At 57.4% G+C, this 25,971-nt stretch overlaps 2 protein-coding genes across 2 annotated transcripts; both read right to left on the bottom strand.

The window, feature by feature from the left end:
- Positions 1 to 557: 557 nt before the first annotated feature.
- On the bottom strand, positions 558 to 7,401 carry TCEA3 (transcription elongation factor A3). Its single transcript, XM_041404683.1, has 14 exons — positions 7,153 to 7,401; positions 5,642 to 5,704; positions 5,436 to 5,541; positions 4,956 to 5,121; positions 4,626 to 4,694; positions 4,361 to 4,429; positions 4,162 to 4,236; positions 3,836 to 3,913; positions 3,563 to 3,717; positions 3,211 to 3,267; positions 2,199 to 2,353; positions 1,522 to 1,668; positions 1,373 to 1,444; positions 558 to 1,217 (listed from the first exon to the last, which is right to left on the bottom strand). The coding sequence occupies exons 1-14, from the start codon at positions 7,219 to 7,221 to the stop codon at positions 1,209 to 1,211; spliced, it is 1,290 nt and encodes a 429-aa protein (XP_041260617.1). The 5' UTR covers positions 7,222 to 7,401; the 3' UTR covers positions 558 to 1,208.
- An 834-nt stretch (positions 7,402 to 8,235) lies between these two features.
- ASAP3 (ArfGAP with SH3 domain, ankyrin repeat and PH domain 3) lies at positions 8,236 to 25,722 on the bottom strand. The gene is made up of 26 exons (XM_041404685.1): positions 25,572 to 25,722; positions 21,684 to 21,756; positions 20,983 to 21,128; positions 19,434 to 19,508; positions 19,111 to 19,160; positions 18,725 to 18,851; positions 16,638 to 16,723; positions 15,776 to 15,851; positions 15,568 to 15,654; positions 15,218 to 15,327; positions 14,915 to 14,984; positions 14,182 to 14,269; positions 13,609 to 13,657; positions 13,333 to 13,520; positions 13,089 to 13,222; positions 12,591 to 12,685; positions 12,148 to 12,328; positions 11,746 to 11,831; positions 11,523 to 11,638; positions 11,366 to 11,433; positions 11,090 to 11,197; positions 10,737 to 10,980; positions 10,378 to 10,651; positions 9,752 to 9,896; positions 9,461 to 9,583; positions 8,236 to 9,190 (listed from the first exon to the last, which is right to left on the bottom strand). The coding sequence occupies exons 1-26, from the start codon at positions 25,692 to 25,694 to the stop codon at positions 9,116 to 9,118; spliced, it is 2,997 nt and encodes a 998-aa protein (XP_041260619.1). The 5' UTR covers positions 25,695 to 25,722; the 3' UTR covers positions 8,236 to 9,115.
- Between the last annotated feature and the right edge of the window lie 249 nt (positions 25,723 to 25,971).

Here is a 25,971-nt window from a genome sequence, read left to right as displayed (position 1 = left end):
GAAAAAATTCATACCTCAGCCCAAGATTAAAAAATTAGTGATGGGTTAATTAACAGCTTCACTGTCCTCTGCTCTCACACTCTGGCTCATGCAGGCATGGGAATAGCACCCTCATCCCTATCCATGGTCACCATGACCTTCCTGTGTCCCCATCACACCTCACTGCCACTGGAAGAGGCTGGTGCTAACAAGGGATGGGTTCGGTGCCACAGGGCTCCATCCCAGAACTCCTGCAGCCAAAGGGATGTCTCGCAGCTGGCCCCTGATGCCTTTTCCCTGGAAAATGCTCCCTGCTGTTGGTGGAAGTTCTGCCCTGCCACGGGGGAGCCTGCAGCAAACCAGGGAGCTGCTCCAGCCTTAATTAAAGGTCTTTAATCACCAGTCAGGTGATGGATGAGCAGCAAACCATGGTTATATCCCAAGCTGGTGCTGGTAGATTTGAGATACATGTTGGAATTGGGTGAGGGATCTTGGACAACCTTGAGGCTCAAGCTAGGGAGCTATAAACTCAAGACAGAGGTCCCAAACCCATCTTAGGAAAGACTCTGTGCTGCAGAGATAGTTCACACCTTTATTACTCTGGCTGGAAGGGTTCTTCCTCGCTCCTCTCCCTGCCATCCTTCCTTCTTTCCTGGGACACAGTGCCTTCAAGCCAGGATGGATGGTCCATTTGCCACAGAGCAGAGGGGCACAGTGGCATCCCAACAGCATCTGGACACGCTGCACGCACCCTGTCCCCTCCATGTCTCTCCCCTCCCTCTGTGTGCACTTAGGTGAGGAAGAAGGTCTTTGGGTTAAAACCTGGCCCTGTGCCACCCTCAGCTCCCAGGCGCAGCCCCACACCCATGGAGCAACACCTCTGCTGCCCCCAAATCATCCAATTCCAGATTTCTCCCAGGGAAGGGCATGCTGCCCAGGTTGTACCAGCCTCCCTTTCCAGGAGTGAGTCTGTTCCCAGTGGGATCCCAGCACACCCCAATCCAAGGACAGGTATTTGCAGGGAAGAACCATTGCATTCCCAGGGACCTTCTCGAGTGAGCTTGACATTGCCGGATGCCAGGTCCCCAGGATGTTTGAGGGAGCCCAGTGCAAGGGAACAAGGAGCTGGGGTTGAGGGACTGGTGCCACCCTGACCCCTCCTGCCCCCAGTGTGCTGTCACAGCCTCTTGTCTTGCACCATGCTCCCTCCAGCCCAATCGCCAGCAGCATCAGCAGAACTGCGGGAGAAGCAGAGCCCAGGGCAGGTGGTAAGCCCAGGGCAGGTGGTAAGCCCTCACCCAGCACCCAGAGCACCACTTCAGGGGGCTCTGCTACCCCTGCAGCCTAGGAAAAGGGTGGCTTGCCCAGAGCCTCTCCCCAGATGGGTACAGACCTTCCAGCGGTTCCCACACTCGTTGCACAGCACAAATGTTGTCATGGGCTCATCGGCACTGCGCGTCTGTACCTGGGGTGGAGCAGCACAGGCTCAGGGGAGACCCTTCTGCGTCCCCAGCCAATGTTCCCCTGCAGACCAGGCCTGACCTGGTTGTACGTGCAGTTCTTCTTCTTGCATTTGCCACACTGGAAGAGGTCGGTGACAGTGCCACCCGTCTTGGCCATCTGGTGCTCCCGGATGGCCTCCTGGGTCATGGCATTCCGCAGCTTCTTCAGCTCGTCACTGGCCATCTCCTGCCACCAGCATTGGCCCAGATGGGTCAGTGTGGCCACGGCTCTGCTCACATCCGAGTACCACAGTCCACACCTTCCCCATCCTCTCCCAAAACAGGATTAATCCTGCTGTCTGTGCTTGCTGGAGGGTTCAGACCTATCCAGATGAAAAAATCACCCCATCTTCAAACTAAAACTGCTGCCTGCAGGGATCTGTCTCCCCACAGGGGAAACTGGGCTTCTGAGGAGCCTGATTTGTGGACCCTGGTTGAGGAGGACAAAAGGGGACACTCCAGCCTGATTCCTGACAGTGTGACATCCCTCAGCCAGATCTGTGACAGGCTGGGGATCTGCAGGGCTTTAAGGGAACCTAGCAGTGCTGCCAGCTTTCTCCTAATGCTCCCTGTGTCTCATTCAGCACTGGGGTGGGACAGGGAGGTGCTGGGCCAACCCCACTGCGGACAGCAGCAAGCCAAGACGCAGCGCTTGGGCACCACTGAGGCAGCATGGAAGAGACCCACGGGCAGCAGCCCCACGCAGCCCCTGCCCACCTCAGCAGTCATGCGGGCGATGAGGCTGGGCTCGATGGCCCCACACAGCACATTCCTCCGCAGAGCAGGGTTCTTGGGGTCCTTCAGGTTGCTGATCCTGCTCCGCACCCGGTTGCGATACTTCATGTCTGTGCTCCTCAGCTCCTGGAAGATATGTGGGGTCTGTCAAGGAATCAAGACAGGGGGATGCCAGCTTGGGTGCTGCTGTCACCAGGGCCAATGGCCACGTGGAGGTGGCTGATCTCAGTGGGGCTTTCCTCCCTGTGGGAAGTGTCCCCATCCTTGGCTTTAAGAGGATGAAGCACAGCTTGAGATGGGGGCAGGAAAACGATTTTGCATTGCCTTGGAATGTCTAACATCCAGGCTAGGCTATGGGGCTCAGGGACTGTCACCAAGCCCTGTGCTGGGACAAAAATTCATGGTGCAGAGGACTCTGTCTACTCCCTCCTCTCAAACAACATGGGTATGGACAGGTTGATGTGGCAGCTTTGGGCACAGAGTCTGGGAGGCACCAAAAAGGGCACCCAGGAGGTGAACCACCCTGGGGTTGGTCATGGCCTCAGGGGGCTGCCAGGAGAACCCCAAGCCTTGATTTGGGGGTGGGCAGAGGTGGCTCCATCCCTTTCAGCATGGCACAGCCTGGACATTGTGACAGACTGGTTCTGGCAGGAGACACAGGCACCTACAGCAGGCTCATGGAAAAAGCTTTGGCTGGGTTTGGATTTATTTCCCCAGGGATGAAGGCAGGTCCCTGACCACAGGGGACTGGGGAGGACACGCAGACCCCTGCACGAAGGCAGGTGCTCAGGAGATGCTTTGCTCAGCATCAGCTTCAGCCTCAGCATCCTCTCACTGAGGTCTTGGCTCCCTCTGCAGGCAATGACCGCGGCAGAGTCTGTCACCCTCTGTCCTTGTCCCCGTCACACTCTGTCCTGTCCCCAGCAGCACTCTTGAGCCCACGTACGCTCCCCCAGCAGATGAAGCCTGGGGACCCCAGCCCCCCAAAGGATATGGTCTTCAATCTCCGATGCCATCTTCTCGCAGTTGACACTGAACTCCTTGTAGTCGTCTAAAGGGTAGAGAGTTAAGAGGTGACTTTTAGGTGTGAAACCAGCCACAGGTCTCACTGTACCTCCCCCAGAAAATCTCACCTCTCCCCCTGTACTTGCCCCAGACACTCCATCTCTAAAATACCTAGTTTTACCCATCTTGAACCTTACAAAGATGCATCCTCACATCCAACCCCCTTATGAGAGACCCTACCAACCTCCTTCTTTTTCCTTTTGGGGCTGAATGCTCCTGTTAGGACTGTCCCATAGGAGAAATAGCCCAGTCTGGGATCCAGCACCCTCAGAGCTGCTCACCATCCATGCGCAGCGCAGCTGTCAGCATCTCAATGCACTTGTCCCTCACGGAGTCCCCTGTGAGGTAGCAGGGGGCCAGGAAGCAGGGGCTGGCAGAGAACGAGGGGCTGGTGGGGCTCTGCGGCACCTCGGGTTTGACCTTGCTGCTGTTGGCTCTGCAGGGGCACATGCAGGGACACGGGCACGTGGGAGGGTCCTGGCACAGCCACAGGGACCTGCCGGGGTCCCTTGGAAGTGGAGTGGGTCTCTCCTACCTTTCCTCCTCTCTCCTACCTTTCCTCCTTGCTGTCGCTGGAGTTTCTCTGGGAGCTGGTGGGAGCTGGGGAGAGGCTGGTGCCCACAGAGGCTCTCCTGGGAGCGGCACGAAACAGGACAGTGGGGATGACACCAGAGACAGGGCAGGCAGGACAGGGGGCAGGGACTGGTGGCAGGACCTCAGGCATCAGCACATGCATGAGAGTCCTCGCTCAGAAGCCAACAGGAATCTCCCCAGGGGAGATTAGGGCTCCCAGCCACTTCTCACCCCCTCCACGGTCAGGGTATCCCCAAGGGGGACCCTAAAAGCATCCCCAGGCTGCCCAGGGACATCCCCTCCTTACCTCTCCCCTGACAGTCTTTTCTGTGAGGAGCAAGAGGAGGAGATGGTTGCGGACCTGGAGTCAGCAGAGGCTCTCCTGGCAGGACAAGCCCCGTGTCAGAGGGCAGTGACTTGGACAAGTGGTGGGTCCGCAACCCCAACCACAACCCAGTGAGGGGTGAGGGTCTGGCCTCTCCCATTTCCCCCAGCCCAGCACCCACCTCTCTTTCTTGCCGTCCAGAGGTGGTTTCTTGGAGGACGCAGTGGGGCTCCTGCCATCACTGGACTCTCTTCACCACGGAGGCCCAAAGGAAGGGAGAGAAGCTCTCAGCAAACCCAGCATACTCTGGCAACCTGCGAGCTGGATCCTGTCCATCTGCATCCCCCATCCCTGAGCCCCACCCCAGGCTGCCAGCAGAGCCTGCCCTGGGCTGGCAGTGCCTGGCAGAACCTGGCGTGAGGGTCAGGGCATCCTTCAGCAGGTACCTCTCTGGGCTGGAACTGGCACAGTGGCCCTGGGTGGTGGTGGCAGGAGAGTCACACTTGCTGGGCTTCCTAGGGATATAGAGAGAGCAGAGGTCAGATGAGCACTGTTCAAAATGACCTCATCTAAGGAATTTTAGAGAAGGGAAAATAAAAAATGGCCACTTCTCCCTCCTCCAAAAACTGCCCTGGTGCTGTCTCAGAGGCAGTTTGGGATCCAGAGGTGCTGCCAGCATCCATGGGTAGGCAGAGATGGATCAACTCTTAAAGACCAAGCAGAGGGTGGTCTCATATTGGCCCAAGTGTCCCCCAACAGCAGGCAGGAGCCCTCACCTCTCCTTGTTCTTCTCCCTGTGCTTCTCAGCTGTATTCTTGCTGTGCTTCACCCCTTCACTGGGGCAGCTGGAAACATCCAGCCCCTTCTTCTTCTCCTTGTCTCCATCTGCGTCCTTCTCCTTCTTCCTATCTGCATCCTTCTCTTTTTTTGTGGTGGTGGACTCTGGGGGAAGGATTTGGGTGTCACAGTCACATCCCAAACCAGCACAGGGCACCTGTGGAGTCGCATCCTGGGGTGGGGAATGATTGTGGAGATGCTCAGGCCTTGGTGGGGCACACATTGGTTTACACCACTCTAACCCAGAATGAAAACAAGCCCTTGGAAAATCTGGGTTACAGGTTATAGGCGCCTGCACGTCCTAGCTCTGGACTGATTCCACTCCATCCCCCCAGAAAGCATTGGGACTTGAGGTGCAGGGATGGCCCAGGGAGGACTGAGGCTTTGGGGGGCTCTCGTCTCCCTCCAGCATCACTCACCCAGAAGCCGCTTCCAGTTTTTGATGAGGATTTTGGCTGAGGCCACCACCTCTTCATCTGAGCAGTGTTTCCTCACTGAGTTCACAGCCACTCCAATCCGTGTGGTCTGGGGACACACCAGGGACACACCCTTAGGGATGTCCTCGCTGGCACAGGACATAGGACAAGCTACCCCATGGGGTGTCCCCCCACCCAAACCCTCTCACCTGGAGCAGCTGGATGGTCATGGTGTAGCTGGTAAGGGATTTGAGCAGATCCAGGGCCCCTTCCTACAGCAGGGAGAAGCCACAAGGAGCCCTTGAGGAGGCACCAGGCAGCACCAGGAAGGGCATGACAGGAGCACCCAAAGCAGCCCTGGGCTGCTCCCTGGGACTGCCTGACCCTCTCACACCGATAGAGAAGTCCTACACCCAAATCCTGCTGGGCCATCCCAGCACCAGGTCACATCTCCAGCTGGATAGCATGAGCTTTTCTTAAAACTTGGGAAAACCCCCATCTGCAAGAAAAATCTGGGCTGGTGGGAGTTAGGGACAGCTGGGGGATTTCCCAGTGTCCCCCACCCAGGGGTGTGAAGGTCCATGGGACACAAGCCCCAGGATTTCATCCTGATACCTTGCAGTGGCAGCTGGGATAAAGATAGTCCAGCACAGAGCCTTCCTCCTCCTCCTCACCCTTGGTATTTTTAGAGCCCCAGCAGCAACACCAGCTCCCAGGTATCCCCCCCCCGGGGACACTGTTCCATGAACTCCCACCATGAGGGGCTGGATCAGACACCCCTGGTTTGATGGTGCAGGGACATTCCTGTGCTGTAGGTGAACCCTGGCTCTGTCCCGTCCCAAAGTGCAGCAAGAGAGGCGTGGAACACCCCTGTCCCAAGACCCCGGGGTAATTCCTGGTAGCAAGCAGAGCCATGGGATCTAGTTTGATACCAATCATTGGCATCCCAAAAAGCCACCAGATCCACGGAGACGGCAGTGCTCCCCCTCCAGCCAGGAACCTGCACCTTGTCAGGGCAAAGGCCAGTGGAAACAGTCAAATATTAACTCTGAGAGCTGGGCTTGGCACGTGTAACTGGCTCACCAGGATCCCCAGAGGGATCCTCACTTGGCACAAGGGCGGCAGGGCTGGGTCCCGGCTTCCCCAGAACACAGCCACCAAAAGCACCCAGGAAACAGTGACTGACCCCTTCCCCTCCTTTTGCACACTTGTGCAACAGGCAGGGCTGTGCCTGAGGGTGCACTGAGGGTGTTGTTCCCCAGCCCAGAGCTTTTCCTTGCCTGTACACGAGCCTCTAGCCCTGGCACTGCTGGTGCACAGGCTGGGGGCCAAGCACCTGTCGCCCACAGTCCGGCACTGCCAAGCAGCGTCAGCAGCCGCCACCCGTGGGACAAACACCCCCTTACCCCCAAATCCCAGGGTCTGGGAGCAATGGGCTACAGGAGAGCCCCAAATCAGAGGCAAAATTAAATCCCCTGGGTGCTGACTATGATGTCCTGAGGCTGGGCTTGGGTGACACAGGCAGCACCCCTTAAACCCACTCAGCACCTCCAGGGGCAACGTGAGGGGTGTGAAAAGCAAACCCACATCCCCCCCCCCTTTCCCAAGCCACACAGGATTCAAACATGCATGTAAACAAGCACGTGTGTAAATATGCACACCTGCAAATACGTACGTGTTCAAATATGCACACATGCCCCGAGGAGCTCAGCCACCTTACCGTGCTCTTCCTGGCCACCATCTTATCCAATTTCTTGGCAATCCGGACCAGCTCCTCAGCGGGCCCCATGGCGGGGGCTGCAGTGGAGCAGGACGCTGGCTGCGGGCACAGCTGGGCACAGCTGGGCACAGCTGGGCACTGTGGGCATGGGGGTCCTGGGCAGCCGGGTGGGAGGCAGCAGAGAGGAGGGGAAAAGGGGGAAAGGGACGGGAGGGGAAGGGAAGGGAGAGAAAGCAGAAAGGAGGTGGGGCTGTCCCGGCCAGTTATAAACTCCTGCCAGGAAAGCAAAATAGCACGGGGGAGGGCTAAATATAGCCGAGAAGCAGGGCTGCAGGAGCGGGGGAGGCGCGCTCGGGGCCGCGGCCATGGGGTGCGGAGGCACAGGGACCGGGCTCTGCCATCGGGTTGGCTTAGGCAGGCAATCCTCAGGGGCCTGCAAGCTCTGTTTTTCCCAAAGTTGATCCAGCAGCAAGATCCCGGGGGGAATAATTTTAATTCTCCACGCATTCTAACATTCCAATATACGTGGAATTCCAGTATACAGGAATAGATCTTATACTGGAGTACTCCACATGTTGGAGGGAATAGCCCATCTCTGGAAATGTCCAGGGTCAGGATGGACAGGCTTGGAGCAACCTGGTCTAGTGGAAGGTGTCCCCCCTACGTCAGGGGATGGACGGAAGGATCTTTAAGGCCCCTTCCAACATTCCGCCATTGTGCGGTGACAAGTGACATGTTGCAGGCTTTGGAGCGCAGCAGAGACGGTGTGCCAGCAGAGCCAGCAGAGCCAGCAGAGCCAGCTGATGCTGTGCCAGCCTGGGAGCCCCTCAGGCCTGGCTGGACGGGCAGCAATACGGGGCACAGGCCATTGGGATATGGAAGTGACAACAGCCTTGACATCCTTGCTTGTCCCTGCGTCATGAGCATCCTGCTCTGGATCCATGTCCCAGCCCAGCCCTACACGGCTGTCCCCAAGGGTGATCACAGACACCAGGGACTGGCAGCCTTGGGGACACATCAGCAGCATCACCATGCTGGGGATGGCCAGGGCAGGGGTTGTACCCCCCAACACACTCCCAGGTGCTTAAAAAATGATGGTTTATTAGAAATCAGACAGAAAACATTAAAAAAAAAAGACTTTTTTGAGATGAAGCATTTGACACAGAAATGAAAAGGGTAAAGTGAGGGGGTATGGAGGCAGGTGGCTCCCAAGGGACACTGCCACAGGGGTATGCTGGTCCTAGAAAAAGCTGCAAAACCCCCTCTGAGAGCCCCCCCCCAGGGAAGGGGCAGTGATCCAGCACCCACCCCACATGAGGGACATGGGGCAGGGGCTCTGTGGTACCACCTGAAACATCCCCCACCCTCCAAATCAAGGAATGGCATTTCACTACCAGTTTTGGAGAAGCTTTGGAGCATCCCTGAACTCCACCAGTCCATGAAGCTCCCAGAACCTGGGGTGGAGGATGGACACAGAAAAAACCCCTCTCCTTTTTCTTGCCAATCCCAAAGGTTTCACAGTTGGGCTACAGAAGGAGGCTGGTGGTCCACAGCTTCCCCCAGGATGAGGAGGAGGCTGCATGACTATCTGGCAGAGGGTGGGGGATACCAAATACAGCTTCCCCATCCCAAATTCCTTTCAGAGAAGGATGAAGAAAACCCAAGGGATGGGCAGAGCCCACGGGAAGGACAGAAGAGCAGCGGGAGCAGGGGCTGGGGAAGAAACCTCAGCCCACCAGTGCAGCAAGCATGTCTGTTCTCTGCTCCTCAGCTCCCCACTGCTGCCATCCACGGACGGGCTCCCCAGTGCAGGGGGATCTCTGGGCCCCCTTGGAGGGCAGTGGTCTCATGCCAGGATCCTGGGCACATGTGCCCTCTAGCCATGGCTCTACCAAGCCCCCAGCAGGGAGCTAGCTCTACTCCCAGTCAATGGGACAGTGACAAAAGGGCCACCCACACACAGTCAGTCTTGCAAGAGGTGGACGAAGCTGGCAGGGAAGACTCCGGTGCGGGAGCCATCGCCCTCGATGAAGCCGACCTGGGGGTGCAGAAAGAGGGTTTAGGGGAGTGCAAGTCTTATCTGGAGATATCAGAACTTCTTCCCTGCTCAATTCCAACAGGGATTTAGAGAGGCAAAGCTGTGGTGACACATCAGTGGAGCCCTCCCAGCCCTCCTCCATGCATACATGGGGCAGAAGTCCCCCATCTGTGCCCCCCAAGAAAAACCCAGCCTCCTTCAGAAGAGAACTGGAGGGGGGAAAGGACCAGGATTTGGATCCCAGCACCTGTGCGTGCCATGGTGACTCACCCACATCTGCTCGTCCTCCTCCCGTGTCACCACGATGACCTCCCCCTTGGAGAAGGTCAGCTCTCGTGCCTTGTCTCCCTTGCAGTCAGCCACTGCTTTTACCCGCTTCTGCCTCCCCTTGGCCTGAAATGGGATGAAAAGGGGGTGACAGACCCCCACCCCGAGGCCATCCAAAAGATGGCAACAGGGATACAACCTGTTACAAGTGATGATACAATCATCACTTCATCTGTCACCCCAGGATAAGAGGAGCTGGGATGCTTGGGGATGCAGAGGAGTATTTGCACATACCGGAGCAAATCTTCTGGGCATGGGCACAGGGGGCACCTTGCTGAGAGTAGGGTCCTCGGGGCCACCAGGGCTCTGGGGGGACCCAGCCGACCCCATTTTGCCCACCATGCCACCAATGCGCCGGTACGAGCGGGTGCTCTCTGAGCTGTGGGTGACAGTGGGAACAGTGTCACCCCCTCCTCTGCTGTTGCCTTCCCCCACCCTGTTCTCCATCCTGCGAGGTCTCAGGGAGGTCAGGGCTTCCCCCATGGGACCTGGATCTCATCCACAGCCCCCTGATGGTGTTAAAAAGGGTCCCCAGCTCCCTCAAATGAGCCCATCCCACCACATTTTCCCAAAGGAGAAAAAAAATACATATGATAACTGGCAGAGGATCTTGGTGTCCTCCCAAATAATCTGCATCATTGTCTCCAAGGACAACCCAGCATCCCCACAGCTGCCCTTGTCTCCTCCTGCATCCCAGGGTCATCATCAGTTTCTTTGAAGACCCCAGAGGGTGGGCACCCCTTTGTTTCACAGCAATTCTCCACGCCCGTGGGGGTGGCAGATGTTGAAGCTCACCCACCATCACTGTGCAATGATCCCCCAACACCACATGCAGCTCCAGTCTGGAGCAGGGTCCCTACCCAAACTTGACAGGGGGGATGTCAGGGACTGTGCTGCCTGGCAGGGGCTGCGTGGCTGGGGGACTCAGCTCTGGCCCCCGCCGACTGCTGCTGGTGTCCGTCTCGGAGCGGGTTTCCCAGTACGCTGCCCGCTGGCTCTCGGTGGGGCTGCGGCTGCTGGGGGTGCCATCCAGGGCACCCGTGCTGCTGGCACAAGGCAGGCTGCGGGGTGCCACTGCCTCAGCTGGCCCAGAGAAGTGGGGCTCCGATGCCTGCCGGGGCAGCTCAGGGCGCTCTGGGGGAACACACGCAGTGGGGACAATAAACTTGGTCTCTGTGGGAGGCACAGAGCCACCACGATGACCCCCACTCCGACTCACCGCTGGGGCTGTGGCCGGGCTTGGGGCGAGAACTGCCCCGTGTAGGGTTTTTGAGGGGCAGCGGTGGGGGGATCTCCTCGCTGTGAGCTCGGCGGGGTGCAGCGCGCGAGGGCACCAGGATGCTCTCGTAGGTCTTGTTGGTGATGTCCATGCCCATGCAGCTCCAGCGGGTCTGGGGGCAGGCAGGCAGCGGGCTGGCGGCCAGTGGTGATGTGCCCTTGAAGGAGCGCTGGAGCGGGCTCACCTGGGGGTACACACACAGCTCCAGGGAGGTCCCACTGCCACCAGCCCCCCCAAAAGGGTCTGCACTCCCCCAGCTCCCTCACTGGGGAGGCCCCACCATCCCACAGTACCTTCTCATCCAGCTCATCCTCACTGTCATATGGGAACTCTGATGGGGGCTCCCAGTCATAGTCCACATGGATTTGCAGGGAGACCTTCCCTGCCTGCGCCTGCTCCAGCTGCCAGAGGGATGGGGCAGGTCAGGGGGATCTCAGGATGGGGCAGCCCACAGGGGTCTTGGCACTGGAGGGATACGTTCCAGAAGCCGCCCCACCTTTGTGCCAGCCCTCCTCAAAGTCCCCTCTCCCCACTCTTGAGCTTCTCCCCCATTCCTCCATCCCACCTACCAGCTCCTCACACTCAGTGTACTTCAGCCTCCTCGCCACATCCAGAGCTGTCTCACCTGCCGTGTTCACTGCCCGAGGGACAAAAGGGGGACAAATCCAAGTTGTAGCCTTATCACTCCCACCAAAGAACCCCAAAACCCCCAACCCAAGCTCATACCTGTGGTGAAGGTGGCTTTCCCTTTCAGGAGCAGCTTGAGGCAGTTGGGCTGGTTATAGAGGGCACCATAGTGCAAGGCCGTGTTCCCATCCTGCGTCACCCGATCCAGTGTTCCCCTGTGCAGGGCCAACAGCAGCAAAGTCAAGGCTTTGACACAAGCATCCTGTACATTCCTCCCATGAGGGAGAGGGGCAGGGAACACTGGGAGCCCTTGGGGACACACCCATTCTGGATGATGAAGTCCACCAAGGGAAGGGATGATCTGTCGGCATGGCGTACTGCCAAGTGCAGCGGCAGCTCGCCTGCATCCTGCCAAGAGATGGGAGGGAGAGATGACCCTGAGAATGCTCATCTTGCCTCAGGACAAAGGGAAAAGAATGCTCATTTTGCCCCCTGAACGAAGGGAAAAGGAGTGCTGGACCCATGTATGCTCATCTCCCAGTATATGGAAGGGAGAGGAGAGCTGGCCTCAACAATGCTTCATCTCCTACATGTAGGAGAGAAGAAAGCTGGACCTGAGGATGCTCATCTTCCAACCAGCACATCCCTTCCCAAAGCCCAAGACAACCCAGAGCACAGCCACCCAGAGAGGGAAAATCCATTCCCTGTCAGGTGCAGGCCTCACCTGACCCTCAGGGCTGGCCAGGGGCTTGGTCAGGTCATGCCCCTCAGCAAAGGCCTTGAGCAGGGCCAGGAGGTCACGGGCTTGAATGGCTTCCCAAAGGCCATGGGGGTTGTCCTGGCTGCCCTTGAGCACGTAGCGTCGCTCCATGTACTTGGCCATGATGTATTCCTTGCGTGCAGCCCTGCCAGAAGTGGGGCTTGGATGGGCATGGAGACAGGGTGTGGAGCCCTGTGCTCCTGCCTCCTCCTGAAGCCTCAGGATCAAGGGTAAGCCTCCAAAGAGGTGTAGATCCCCACCACAATCCAGCAATGGCACCAGGATGCCTCATCCCAGGCCTGTCTTAGATGGGCAGTGGCAGCATGGGGACAAGAACAGGGCACACACCATGCACTCCTTTTCCTTCTCCTCCTCTTCTTCCCAGCAAACCCAAGTCCCTGACTCACATATCACTGCTGGCTGAAGGCTTGGGACAGTCCTGTGTGGGTAGTGCGGCCTCCATGATCTCATTGAAACGAGTGTTCCCAATGCTAACAGCCAGCTAGGGAGAGAGGAGAACAGAGGGACATGAGCCCTCCTGGCCACACTCACCCTTGTCCCAGCCAGATCCCACCCCAGAAGGAAGGAATCCACTGGATGCACCCAGGGCTTTCCCAGAACAGCATCTTTGCCAGGATGATGCTCTCTTATGGCAGTGGAAATCTGTTTTAGGAGGAAGAAAATCCTGGGGAGCTGCCAGCAGCCCCCTGCTTAGCAAACAGCTTTGCAGAGCCCCCCTTGCCCACACCACTGCACTGGGGAAACTGAGGCAAGTTTGCAAGCCCTGGAGCAAACTGGGGACAGATGGGATGGAGAAGGAATGAAGCCAGCCTCAAGGAGGTTTAGGAGACACAGAGGGTGGTTCCCAGGGGCCAGGAGATCTCTGGGCTCAGAGAGCAGCTTACCAGCAGCTCGGAGGTGCTGAGAACATCCAGAGTGAGGGACTGGATGCGGGAATAATGCACACCCAGCTCCCGATGGATACCAGAGCACTCGATGCATGTCAGGATGCCAAGGTTGGTAGAGAGCCATGTGGGATCTGCAGCGGGAGCGGTGCGGGGCTCAGCACCACACCCAGCCCCCAAAGATGCTGTCACCCCATGACAACTGACTCACAGCCGGGGGGGGACACCCCAGGCCCTGACGTACCTGGGGCACCGCAGTCACAGCACTGCTTGTTTCCTGGCATGTTCTTCACCTCACTGATAACCAGCCTGGTGAGCTCCTGCATGCCGCCGTCCACACCAGTGCCTGCTGCCACCCCGCCACTGCCCCCATCCCCCTTGAAGGCATTGCTCAGGGCTTCATCCTTGCTGTTCTGCAGCACTGAGACCCACCTGAGCAGGAGGGAAGAGGAAGAGGAGGATGGAGAAGGCAGAGCAGGACCTGGCATGTCAAGGAGAAGGGATGGGCCGCGGCACTTACACAACACACTCTTGCTCATCCTCTGCTTGGAAGTGATATGTCCTGTTGTCTGCAGGGATGGGGAGAGAGGAGAGAAAGTGAAAGGAGAGAAGCTGTGTCTGCCACATCCCTTGGATTGTTTAAGCTTGGGCAGGGCTTGGAGCAATCTGGTCTAGTGGAAGATACCCCTGCCCATGGTGCAGGGGTGGAACAAGGCAGTCTTTAAGGCTGCTTCCAACCTAAACCATTCTAGGATTCTGTGGTCTAGGGATGCACAGAACAGCAGGAATCAGCTGAAATCTCTTCAAAGGAGCTGCTTAATTACAAATTAAATCACTGCACATCACTCTCCCATCACCTGAGCTGTGTCACAACCTCTTTTTGTCTCAGCTTTCTAGCACTCATTGAAGAGATTGGCCCTTCATCTGTAAAGACAGCCAGGAAGACACCCAGAGCCAGATCAAAAGCATTTAGAGGGTGCCACTGTGTTTCAGAGGGAAAACCCACTCCAAAAAGGGAGAGGTCCCACCATAGCCTCTGCCTCCAGGTCAAACATGTCACACCCCAGCCACAGCACCTCATCCCAGTACTCACGTGTCACCAGGTCAAAGCATTTTTTCTCCTCAGCATGGGGCCGCACCTGGCAGGTGAGGAGGTTCAGCTTCACAGGGGGACGGTTTATCTGCAGGGTGAGAGGACCGAGGTGGGTTAAAGGACCAGGAAGGGATGGGATGGCAATCACCATCTCCAGTGGCAACTGTGGTGGCACAACCACCACCAGCGATGGTTTCTCTCGGGATAACCATGCAAACCAGACCCTGTCAGACTCATTTTAGAAGAGCAGGAACGCTTTGGTCCCTCCTGCCGTTTCCAGCCTCCAGCGCCAGGTGGCAGCGCTTCCCTCCCAGCCAGCCCCGGCCCCTCCGGGCTTGTCCGGACCCTCAGCCAGCCCTGGTCAGACCCGTCCATCTGCTGCCCCAGCCGACACCACCCTCCTCTCCCAGGGACCCCTGTGAGATACGGCACACCACCTCTGGAACCCTGTCAGACACGGGACACCACCTCTGGAACCCTGTCAGACATGGGGCACCACCTTTGGACCCTGTCAGACATGGGGCACCACCTTTGGACCCCTATGGGGCACGACCTTTGGACCCTGTCAGACACTGGGGACTTTCTTTAAACCGTCCAGTCTCATCCTGCATTGATTTTTAATCCAGGCAGATTTGTGACCAGTGTGGGCAACATTAAACCTGAAATCCAATGGACACCAAGCCCCTAAGGGCGCAGAAAAAAGGGTCAGGGCTGCAGCCCCCACGCTCCCTACCGTGCTGTGGGAGATGGTCAGGCAGCCGTACTTCACACCACACTTCCTCTTCTGCCACACTTTGCGGATCCTGAGAAGGAGGAAGAGGAGGAGTGAGGATTGCACAGCTGCAATCATCCACATCCACATCCCAAAGCAGCCACAGCAGAGGCCTGATGGGAGTTCTGGACATGGGGTTATGCTTTCTCTAGCTCATAGAGCACTAAATGTCCTGTGAGCTGGATTTCAGCTCTGGGGCCTCCCATGAGCACTGACAACATCAGGATGAAGCCAAGAGCTCTCTGGGATAACACTCATCCTCACCCATCACTCTTCTTGTACAGGAATCCTGACTTCTCTGTCCCGTACTGCTTATTGCCTTGGTGCTGGTGAATGCTGTAACCACTGCCAGAGTTCTTCCTGTTCAAGTTTTCCTGAAAAAAGACAATTAAAAAGCAAAGTGAGAGGCACAGAGGCGGCTGCTGCCCCAAGTGACCTTGTCCTTACTGGGGTGAAGTGTGTCCAGAAGATGCCAGACAGCCCCATGCCCTCCCAGCATCCAAATGCCTCCAGGTCCCTGGAGAGGTCAACCCAGCCCCCTCTCCCTTCTGCTCCCCATTTCCAAACTAACCCCGGGGTAGCCAGAACCCTCCCTGCCCACCCTGGGCTCTCACCTCCTTGCTCTCCAGCTGCAGGATGCTGCGGAGGGAATCGCGCGTCTGCGTCAGCTGCTTCACCTCCTCCTCCTGTGCCTGGTGCAGCTGCAAAGGGAGCAGCTGCCCTCGTGGCTGCGCTGGGCACAGCGCTCCAGGGGCTGGCACGGGCACGGGGGCAGCCTGGGGACACGCCTGAGGGGCACTGGTGGCACTCTGAAGGCCTTACCGCGTGCAGGGACACAGCGAGCTTCTCAATGAAGGGGTAGAGATTCTGGGCAGCCTTCCAGCCGTCTTGGAAGAAACTGGGTGTTTGTTGAGGGTGATTAAGATGCAGATGGGGAAGATGGAGGAAAAATGAGGGTTTTTAGAGAAAATGTGGCAAGAGATCATGGCGATCCCCTCCCTGGAAAGCTGTACTTGCTTTGTGGCTCCCTGGCTGCGGGGATCTGGAGAGAGCCCAGCAAAGGCCAAGCCTAGCCCAGGGGGTTTGGATACCCTAAATATTTGGGGTGTTTGGCATGCAGGACTGGCCTCTTGTTCAATCCCAGCTCAACTCACTGGGGAGCAGTGCTGCCAAAAGTCACATTCTGGGGGTACCCTGGGTCACAGTCCCAGTCAAAGACATGCTTTTAACCACAGTGACTGTCTCAACCTGCCTCAGTTTCCCCACTTGAGAGCTGGAGGAGATGATGACTCCCACACACTACTATTTCAGCCTCACAGAGCAATGGGAAAGGCCAGGGGATGTTGATCCTCACTCCAAACACCCTCATTACAAGCCCCATGGCTAATGCCAGAGCTGCTCAGCTGAGCTCATCCCTGGAAATCTATCCAGAAACCAAATAATCAGACATATCTCAGGCCAATGCCCCTCCCACTGCCCCATGGACACGTGTACAGCTCCTCAAGACAACAAAGGACATTTCAACTCCCCAGAGAAAACTGAAAAGTGATGGGCTCTGCCTAGTATCTCCACCAACAGCTTTATGGCTCTGGGATGAGAGTAGAAGACCCCAGACCCTCATGGGACCACCCAAGGGTGACAATCAGCCCCAGGGATGAACCGTCTTGACCCAGGTGGCACCTACTTGTGCTGAGCGTGGAAAAACTTGATGAGGCTCTGCAGGAAATCTGGTCCCTGCTTCATCTGAGACTCTCTGGCTTTTAGCAGGTACTGCAGGGGGAGAAGACACCTGGTTAGGTGACAGAGACATGGACCAGCTGAAAATATCCCAGAGGAAAGAGCAAGAGCCTGCCTAGCCCTTGATTCCCTTCCCAGCACAGAGGAAACCACTGGCTGGGTTTCAAGTAGTCAAGTCATGATGTTGGATTTGAAGGCAGCTCGCTAGGGACCACCCTCAAAAAACCTGGCTCTGGAAGTCCTCCAAGACATGGAAAGTTCAAGGACTGAGGCAGGCCTCCAGGCTTTCCAGCCAAGCATGCTTCTCCCACTGCTCATTACTTCTGGAGTTAATAAATAACCAAAACTCAAGGCAGCTTGTGAAGGAAAGAAAAAAGAACAACAAAAAAGGCCAAATGTTTTTTGAGATATGGCCCTTTTACTCCCAAAAAATCAGATTCCAAGAAGTGAGCACCTGCAGCACACCAGCGCTGGAGGTCTGCTGAGATGCCCCGTGGGATGGGGAATTTCAGCTTTATGCATCAAACCCATCCATCAGCTGCAGGCAGGGAAGGAAACAGAGAGACTTGCTCACCCTAAGTAAAATAAGGAGGGGAAGAGATTTTCCCCCTGCAAGCTCCTTTCCAGCTGTTGGAATGGTTTTGTGTGGGGAGCGAGGGGAGGGGGAGGGAGCCCTGAGCTCTGGGGGCCTTCCAAGGTGAGGCAGAGCCCCTGGAATGGAGGCTCACCATCCCCAGGCACTGCAGACACCCTGATGGGTCCCTGGACTAGGGACATTGTTAAAGTGCTCCATGACAGCTGGAGATGCCAAGTCAATGGGAGGGAGCATGTCCCACCTAGGAAAGGCCACATGTGCCCAGCTCCCGTGGGATGTTCCTGCCCTGCCACCCACATCCCACAGTGACAGGGGCAGCAGAGCCACTGGGACCCATGAACAAAGGGATGCTCCCAGCAGCCCTGGGCCCATGTCCAACTGCTCCACAGCCCTGAGGGTGTGAGATGGCCCACAATGGGGAGACACAACCACCCCATGGCGTGAAACAGGACCCTGGAAATAGCAAAACCCATTTTCCAGTAAACCTATGTGCATCATATGGCCCCCAGCCCCGCAGAAGAACTGCCCTCCCATTTCCAGGGCCAGCAGCAACTCTCATGCATGCAGAAACACGGGTGCACATGCCCTGCTCCAGCTCCCACCTCTCCATGTGCTGTTATTTATCCCACAGTGGAGCTATTCAAGGGAGTGACTCATCTGGCTGGGTCCCAGCTCCGAGGCAGGCACAACCCCTGTTCTTTGCTGGGCGGGCACGGGGTGGGATCTGGCCCTCAGGAACAGGGGAGACCTCTGGGACAACAAACCCAAGGACAACTTGTTTCCTGCACTGCCCCCCTCGAAGTTTATGGGGCTGCTGAGTGTCTGGAGCCAGGACACTTGGGTTCCTCCTTGCTGCAGGGCTTTGAAATTGAGTCTCCTTCACTTATTCCCATCTGACCTCTTGAGCATGGACTGCAAGGACCCAGAATTGCCAAGGATCTGTGACTTGTGACCCCCTTCATCAAAGCCAGGAGCAGTTTTGAGGATAGGCAAAAACCACAAAGCCAGCCTCAGAGATGTTAGCCAAAAAGCTCATTTTTACCCAAATGCCACCCGAGGAAGGGTAGAGTGGGGCTGGGAGGACATGGAAGGAACCCCCAGGCCACCCTCGTGGGGCACCGTGGATTCCATTTGGAGCTGCATCCCACAGGGACCTCAATAGGGGGATGGGATGGGATGGGATGGGATGGGATGGGATGGGATGGGATGGGATGGGATGGGACGGGACGGGATGGGACGGGACGGGATGGAGATTCCTGAGCTGGGACCAGGAAGGCGCACAGGGGGATGGGGATGGACAAGGTGGGGCCGCTTTGGCGTCGGACACCGGGACAGGCTCTGATGTCCCTGCGCAGCTTCTAGCAGAGCGGTCCCCTGTGCCCCCCAGGACCCTTTTCCTAGGGGGGAAAAGTCCCCAGTCCCCTCGGCACAGCCCCCACCTCACACATGTGGAGCTGCAAGAGCCGCCGCTCCTTCTGCACATCCTCGGCCGTCTCCGATGCCGCTGGCTCGGCCTGGATGACCCCAGCCAAGCGCGCTCGCTCCTTCTCCTTCTCCATCTTTCCCCTGTGGAATGGGATGGAGGTGGGCTGGGGACATCCCTGCTCTGAGAAGTGTCCCATGCAGGGACTACACTGGGGATGGGATCAGGAGAAACATCTCCAGGCCCTCTCCAGCCCCTCTCCCTTTCCCCTCTGGGAAAAGCTAGAGCAGAACCCTCCCCTGGACAAACTGGCACCATCAGTGCCTGGCTCCAGCCAGGGACAAAACACCTTTGTGCAGAGCGGGATTAGGCAGATTTTGCCAGAGGCAGCATGTTACTTACACTTTGGTCTCATAATCCTTCCAGGCCTTTTCAATCTGCTTCTTGGAATCCTGTGGCAAAGGAAAAAGGGGGTGGCAGCTGTCAGGGAAAGCAAAAGAGCCGGTGCCACTAAAGGGGCCAAGAGCTTTGCTCTGCACTGCTGCACCCCTTGAGGGTGATGGGTGTCCCTACCAGGTCTTCATCCCTCATTTCTGTCACTCCCAACCCTCGCTGCTTCCTTCCAGGCCCTGGTGCTAGCTCCTTCCTTCTCCTGGCCACAGGCAGAGCTGAATCCGTACCAGAGGTCTCGCTGCAGAAAGAGTGACCCTGGGGACAGGACTTACCAGGCGGCCATCCTTCAGCTGCCCCTTCAACAGGCTGTCCAGGGGGAAGGACACGATGTTATTCAGGTTCTGTACCTGCAGAAGGCAGAGACAGGGTCACCCCATGGTGAGGGAAGTCAGGGAGCTGGAGCCCCAGGTCCTCCTCGGCACCAGGGATCCCCCCAACTCCATCACTGCCCAGGAAGGGTTAAAGAGGCTGGAAGGGCGGCTGAATCCAGGATCCTGGCAGAGGGCACGCTGGGGCTTGTTGGAACTGGCTGCAAGATGTCTGATGAATGTGGCCCTTCCCACAAACCACACCAGTGCACAGCTGCCAAAAACAAAGCTGTGTTCCCCCACTGACACCTCATCCCTGTCCCCATCCCTGTCCCCAGCATCCAGCAACACGACCAGCCCCTCCATGGTCCTGTGATACAAAGAGCTCACGCATGTCAAAGGGGCTTCCCAAAATGTCTCCCTTTGCTGGGATCTGGGGATAGCAATGCAGCCAGCACAATCCCTACCTGTGCAGGGGTCTGTGGTGGGGACATGGGAGCCTGCTGCTGTCCTGGCATCCCTCCATGCAGCCCACAGAGCAGCACCCCATTTCAGAGCTGTGAGAGCAGCTCCAGCACCCACATGGGACTTCCCCAGTGCACCCAGATTTCTTCTAAAGGGCTTTGGTACTCTGCAGCACTGGGGGAGAAACTCAGCCACAGAGCACAGGACCACCCCCAAACCAGGGGTAATGGGGGAGCTCCAGGGAGACTCTAGTAAGGGAAACAGCTTTTTGGATCTGGTTTTGGCACATAACTTACTCATCAGCATGTGGGGCGGGAGGTGGGGACCCTCAGAACTGATCCAACTCCTCCATCAGAACAGTTCTGCAGAGCCCTACTGGAGCACAGGAGTCCAGCAGGCTATGACAGCCAGGATGGGGAAGGGGAGGAGCAGGGAGGCCCAGATTGGGGTAACTGGGAGAGGAGCACGCCAAAAATCTGAAATTCTTGCTGGGGGAAGGGCAGCAGAAATCAATTTCCTCCTTAAGCAGAGCCAGGGGCCAAAAACACCCTTTGGAGAAGGGGATTTGAAAGTGAACAGAGAGAGGGCCACATGGCACCCCCCAGGGATTTGCTGCTGGGCATGCATGAACCCAGCTCCATTCAGGACCTGAGTTTTCCATCGGAGCCATTCCTGGCTCGGCTCACAGCCGCCTCTGCCTGCTCCCCATGGCCCCACTGTGCAGCCCAGCGTGGCTTTGATTTACTCTTGGCAAGCAAGATCAGAGATGCAATTGATGTGAGTAGAAAACAGAAAGCAAGAAAAAAGGGAAAAATGAAAATAGCAGCCCCAGCTTCCCATCAGATCCCAGTGTCAATGGCCCCAGGGAGCTGGGAGTAAATGCAGCGACGGGGGTATCAGATGGTCTGAGAGCACTGGGAAGGTGTCCCTGAGCCCAGGGTAGGAGGTGGGGATCGCTGCATGCGGTGGAGGGCAGCTAAACTGGAAGGAGGGGAGCTGCACTGGTTGGTGGGGGATTCCAAATCCAAGTGGATTTAGGACAGCTTACCAGGTTCTTGAAGAGTGCAGTGACCTCGCGGGTGAAGACGGCCAGGTTTAGGAAGCCAGTAGAGAGCTCGTGGTTGTTCTGGGAGAGGTGGTTGTTGCCAAAGTTCTCCAGGGCCTCGCTGTACTGTTCCTCATTCTCCACATGGGCTGTGTGGACAGACACCAAAGAGGGACGTGGGGTGACCCTGCAGCACCCGACACATCACGGTCACACCATCTCTCCTTCCCTTTGTAACAGAGCTGGCCTGATCCTCATGCAGGACAGCAGCAGTGCCCCAAAACAACCTCCCTAAGGTTCTCAATTTTCCTTTTTATATATATATTTCAGACAGGTTTTGGCATCTAAGCACATTATCAGGTCACATCATGAGGTTCCACCAGCAGCTAGCATCCACCTCCCTATGTACTTTTCTCGGTTTGCTACCCACCTCTGTAGCAAAGCTGGACTAATCCTGCTGCACGACAGCACCAGAATATCCAAAACAAACTTCCTAAGGCTCTCCATTTCCCTCTTTATATAATTTTAAGACAATTTTTGGCACCTTAGCCTGTTTCCAGACTGGCAGACTGGTAGCACCCAAGCAGCAAATACCCCCAGGCTCACCAGCACCCATGGCTCCCCACTGCTGCTGGAGGATGAGACTATCACACACCCCCAGCCTCATGCTCTGGGAATGCCCATCATCCCAAAGCCCAACTCACTGAGCCCGGAGATGTGAATGGCTTTCACATATTTCCTGATCCTCTGGAGCACAGCTTGGTCCCCATCCAGGCTCTGCAACAGCAAAGAGAGAAAACAAATGGAGCTCATTAGCCAGGCATGGCTGCCACTCCCCCAGCCCAGCTGGCCCTTGGAAAAGCTGCAACTCTACTGTGCAGATGTGTGGAGTGGGATCCAAGCTCCCAGGGCTGGGAAAGGAGCTGGAGGCATCCTGGGGATGCTGGAACCACAGCGTCCAGCCGGTCCCCTGCCACGGCTGTGGTCCCAATAGCTTTGCTGCCAGGCAGGGCTTTGGCTGGCCCCAGATAGGAGGGTTTGAGCAAGACAGTAGGAGGGGGTAAGAGGCTCTTTGGATCCAGCAGCTTCTATTAAGCATGGAAAATGCCTTGCTGGCTCTTACAGGGACTGTTTCAACCAAGGAGGCAAAGCATCACGTAGCACACAAGCCCATCCCCATGGCTCAAAACCAGAAGAGATATGAGGCTGCTCAGCTCCCCACAAGCCACAGGATCCACACAGGACCCACGTCCTGCTGATGGGGACCTAAATCCCATAAACCCTTGTGCTGGTTGTGTGCTAAACCACAACAATCCCACAACGAGCAATGTGGCTTTCCAAACCCCCCCAGCTCATGCATGGTCTTGCCCCACGGTCTCCAGCACCACAACTCTCCCTGCAGCCCCGCTGACCAGATCCTGCTCTGGTTTGGAGCTCTCCCCATCCCCTCGTCTCCTCCTACCTGTATAGCCCTGATTTGTCCCCTGAGAACCACAACAAATTCAATCCCATCCAAGCACTATGACAAACTCACCCCACTCAGCCCAAGAGCAAGGGGCTGTGGTGCGGCCAGCATGAGCATCCAAGCACACACTGGCCCCAGCATCAGGAAAGGGTTAAAGGCGGCTTGGCTGCAGGTACCAGAGCCATGATAACAGGCTGGAAATATTTAGAGGGCGTGAACAGCAGAAAGGGCAGGGATGAAACCTCAGAGGAATTACAATAAAGAGGCTCTCTCTCTGCTTGAGCTCTGTTGAAGATTTTCGGGCTGATGTCAAGGCTGATTTCCTGACAGCAGGGTCAGCCTAGCTTCAGCACTGTTCTCTTTGTCAGATGGGATGCTGCCAGGATGAACTGGCTCAGAGCAGACTGGGGCTGAGGTGGGAGCCAAACCCCCTGCTCAGGGGTCTTGCAATCCATCTACAGTGGGGAGAATGTTGGGGTGCACCAAAGTCCCTCATGGCCCTTCTCTGTGTCACATCCAGGTGCACCAAACTCTCCAGAGCAGAGATATTCCCTGCCTCTGGCGGAACCCAGGGCTGGATGCCTAGATGGTCCAGGCTTGCAAACCTGGCAGTCTTAGGGAGGGGAAACTGAGGTAACATGAGACGCTTCGGAAGCATCAATGGGCAAGTATGGAAAGATGCTCCTTCAAGTGTCCAGGACAGAGCAGCTCATCTTGGTGCCAGTTCATAGCTGCAGGATGCAGAGTGCAGGGCTGGTGCAGAGCAGGGACGATCCAGGGAACGACACAAGAGCTGTCAGGAAGGGGTCCATGAGCCTACCAGTGGGCACAGGGCAAGCAGAGACAAGTATTTGGGTGGTAAACACAGAGGGAACCACTGTACAGTGCTGCTGGCACCTGTGGGCAGCACTGGCATCCCCAATGTACCAGGCTGGCTGCTGGGAACACGCTCCTTGGCTGCTCAGGAATGGAGAGGCAGAGATGTCTGGAGCCCCCGATTGCACCCATCATCCCTTAGGCCCAGCTCAAGGGCTTCTGGTCAGGGGCCAGCTAAGGACATTGGCACAACAGGGACGTCAGCAGGAGGAATTCCCCATGGGATGGAGGAAGGGATGAAGGATGAGGAAGGGACACCTGCACCACAGCTAGCTGGGCTCGCAGCCTGGGGACCTCAGGCAGGATGCTCAATGAAGGCCATTCTTCTGCCTCCCCCGCTGCTGCCAGCTCGTGCTACCCGGCGAAGGAGCTGCCATGGGTGCCAGAGCCAGGGTGCCAAGATGCCAGGCCAGGAGCAGTATGTGGCACTGCCCTGGGGGATAGGGTGAGCTGGGAGCTCGTCTGCCAGCAGCCTCTGCCATGTCACCCTGCCCTAGCCCAGAAGTGCCCAGTCCCCTCTGACATACACACAGCATCCAGCACCAACCACCAAGGGCTTGATTCAGCCCTCCAAGCCCACTCCAGAGACCTCAGGTTCCTGTCTCTGCAGCAGCCCCAAGGGCCCTGAAGTCACACAAACCCTGGGGAGGGGAGAGCCCTCTTTAATCTCAGGAGGTAAATTGAGGCACAAAGTAGCTCCAGACAACATCAGGATGTCTCTTTAACGTTGAGCAGCAATCTCCAGTCCTCTCCCTGCTTGCTCCTGCCCCCAATTTGAGACCTGCTCCTATCTTGGGTGCATGTGGCCATGCTCTGTCCCAGGGTCCTGGTGGGATACAGCCATCCTTCCCACCCAGCAGTCACTGAAGTTAGACCAGGATCCTTCACTCCTTCCTGCTCACCAAGACACCAGCCAGTATTTGGGGTGGTGACAGGAAAGACTATGGCTCGGTTTGGCCACAGAGTGTCTCTCCCCTCCCCCAGTGATCCCCAAAACTGCCACTGATTATCCCCCTTGCCTCATGCCATGTTGGGGCTCCAAAGATAGTGTGGAGCTGGTTTGCTCAGATTTCCCTCCTCCCCTCGTGCTGGGAGCAGGGGGATGCCAAAGGTCCAGCAGCAGTTTGGCCTCCTCCCCAGAGCCTCCAGTGGCATGGAGGGCTCAGCCCTGTGCCCTCCATGGCACAGCTATCTCTCATGCTTGCTGGAGCTTTACTAAGCCAATCCCAGAGACCTCCTCATTCCCGAGGGATGCATCTCTCCCCATCCCTGCATCCCTTAACCACTACTTCTCAAAGCAGCCAAACAAAATTCCTGCTGTTCCCTCCTGGCTAGAGCTGCCTCCCCTTCCCCAGTGGGAAGAGGACCCGTGACAGTGATCAGCATGTGCTATGGGGACCAGGGTGCTACATGGTGTGTTCCCAGATTGCCAGGCCTGGGACACCCATCCCACTGCCCCCAGGTATTCAGCAGCCCTGGCACCGGGCGCCCCCCACTCCCTGCCAGCCCTGGCTCTCCTTCAAAGTCATTCCTTAGCTAAGAGGAGTTGGCAAAAGCCACAGGACCAGCTGGAAACTGCCTTTATTCCAGGCGGGAGAAGGAGGATGAAGGCACCCCATCACCTCCACCCTTCCCAAAAAGGCTACCAATGATTTTGAGGGAGGTCGAAAATACTCCCCTGGCTTTGATCAAGGAGGAGACTCTCCAGTGACACCACATCCCATCGGGGCTGGCTCCAGCACAGGAGCTCAATAGTGGATAGAAATGTAGGGCTGATTCTCTGGGGGCAGGTCCTGGTCCCCGGGCCAGGAGGGGTGTGCTGGTCCTGCTGGGAAAGAAGGATGCCCTGGCCTCGGGGAGGGATGCCTTGGTCCGCGGGAGGGGCAGGTGGGGATGCCCTGGCCCTGGAAATAAGGAAATAGGCCGCGCTGGCTTCGGGGTGGTGGGGGATATGTCCTGGCCCCGGGGGGGCACTTGGAGCTTTAAAGATGCCTTTGCTCATTTCTACAGGCTTAGCCCCCCACAAAAGTATGCTAGGGCTGCTCGGAAGATGCAAACGGCCCCCCCATCCGAGGATCCCAAACCACCCGATTAGGACGACCGGCGTAATCTCGGGGTGAAAAGGTGGGCCCTAAAAACAGAAGCCCGAGGGAGGCGCAAGCATCAGGGGACTAGCACCTCTTGGTGCGGAGGTGTTCCCAGGCGGGATGCGCAGTCTGACCCCCCGACCACACCCCTCGGCCTCGCTCACCTCCTCCAGGGCCCCCACGGCCCCCCGGCTCTTCTGCATCTTGGAGGCAAAGGCGGCGGCCGGGGAGCTGAGGTCCTCGCTGGCAACGGCCAAGAAGTCGGCCACGCTGAGCTGCTCGGGCATGGTGCGGGGGGCACCGGGGGCACCGGGCGGCGGCGGGGGGAGCGGGNNCGCACGGAGCCCCGCACCGCGCCGGGAGCGCTCCGCCCGCCCTCCGCCCGCTCCCGCCCTCCGCCGTCACGCGGCGGCCCCGCCCGCCCGCGGTTGGAGGCGAAGAGCCCCGGGAAGGGCTCCCATGGCCCCCATTCCGGGACGGAGCGGTGCGGAGTTCCCCGCGCTGGGGCGGGACGAAGAGAAAACCCCGCGGTGTGGGTGGATGCGCACCCCCAGCCTTGCCTTG

Source organism: Onychostruthus taczanowskii, unplaced genomic scaffold, assembly GCF_017590055.1.
Source record: "Onychostruthus taczanowskii isolate IOZ18803 unplaced genomic scaffold, ASM1759005v1 scaffold218, whole genome shotgun sequence".
NCBI classification, from domain to species: Eukaryota; Metazoa; Chordata; class Aves; order Passeriformes; family Passeridae; genus Onychostruthus; species Onychostruthus taczanowskii.
Note: the sequence above shows the minus strand (reverse complement) of the source record. Positions and strands in the feature narration are given on the sequence as shown.

What these genes read in the sequence shown, in the direction of transcription:
- TCEA3 (XM_041404683.1), bottom strand. Translation starts at nt 7,221, where the DNA reads ATGGGGCCCGCTGAGGAGCTGGTCCGGATTGCCAAGAAATTGGATAAG. An exon ending in CTGGACGGCAAGAAAGAGAG is followed by an intron (nt 4,237 to 4,360) that starts GTGGGTGCTGGG and finishes TTGTCCTGCCAG; the next exon opens with GAGAGCCTCTGCTGACTCCA. An exon ending in AAAAGACTGTCAGGGGAGAG is followed by an intron (nt 3,914 to 4,161) that starts GTAAGGAGGGGA and finishes TGCCGCTCCCAG; the next exon opens with GAGAGCCTCTGTGGGCACCA.
- ASAP3 (XM_041404685.1), bottom strand. Translation starts at nt 25,694, where the DNA reads ATGCCCGAGCAGCTCAGCGTGGCCGACTTCTTGGCCGTTGCCAGCGAG. An exon ending in AAGGATTATGAGACCAAAGT is followed by an intron (nt 18,852 to 19,110) that starts GTAAGTAACATG and finishes CCCATTCCACAG; the next exon opens with GGGAAAGATGGAGAAGGAGA. An exon ending in TGCCCAGAAGATTTGCTCCG is followed by an intron (nt 9,584 to 9,751) that starts GTATGTGCAAAT and finishes ATCCCATTTCAG; the next exon opens with GCCAAGGGGAGGCAGAAGCG.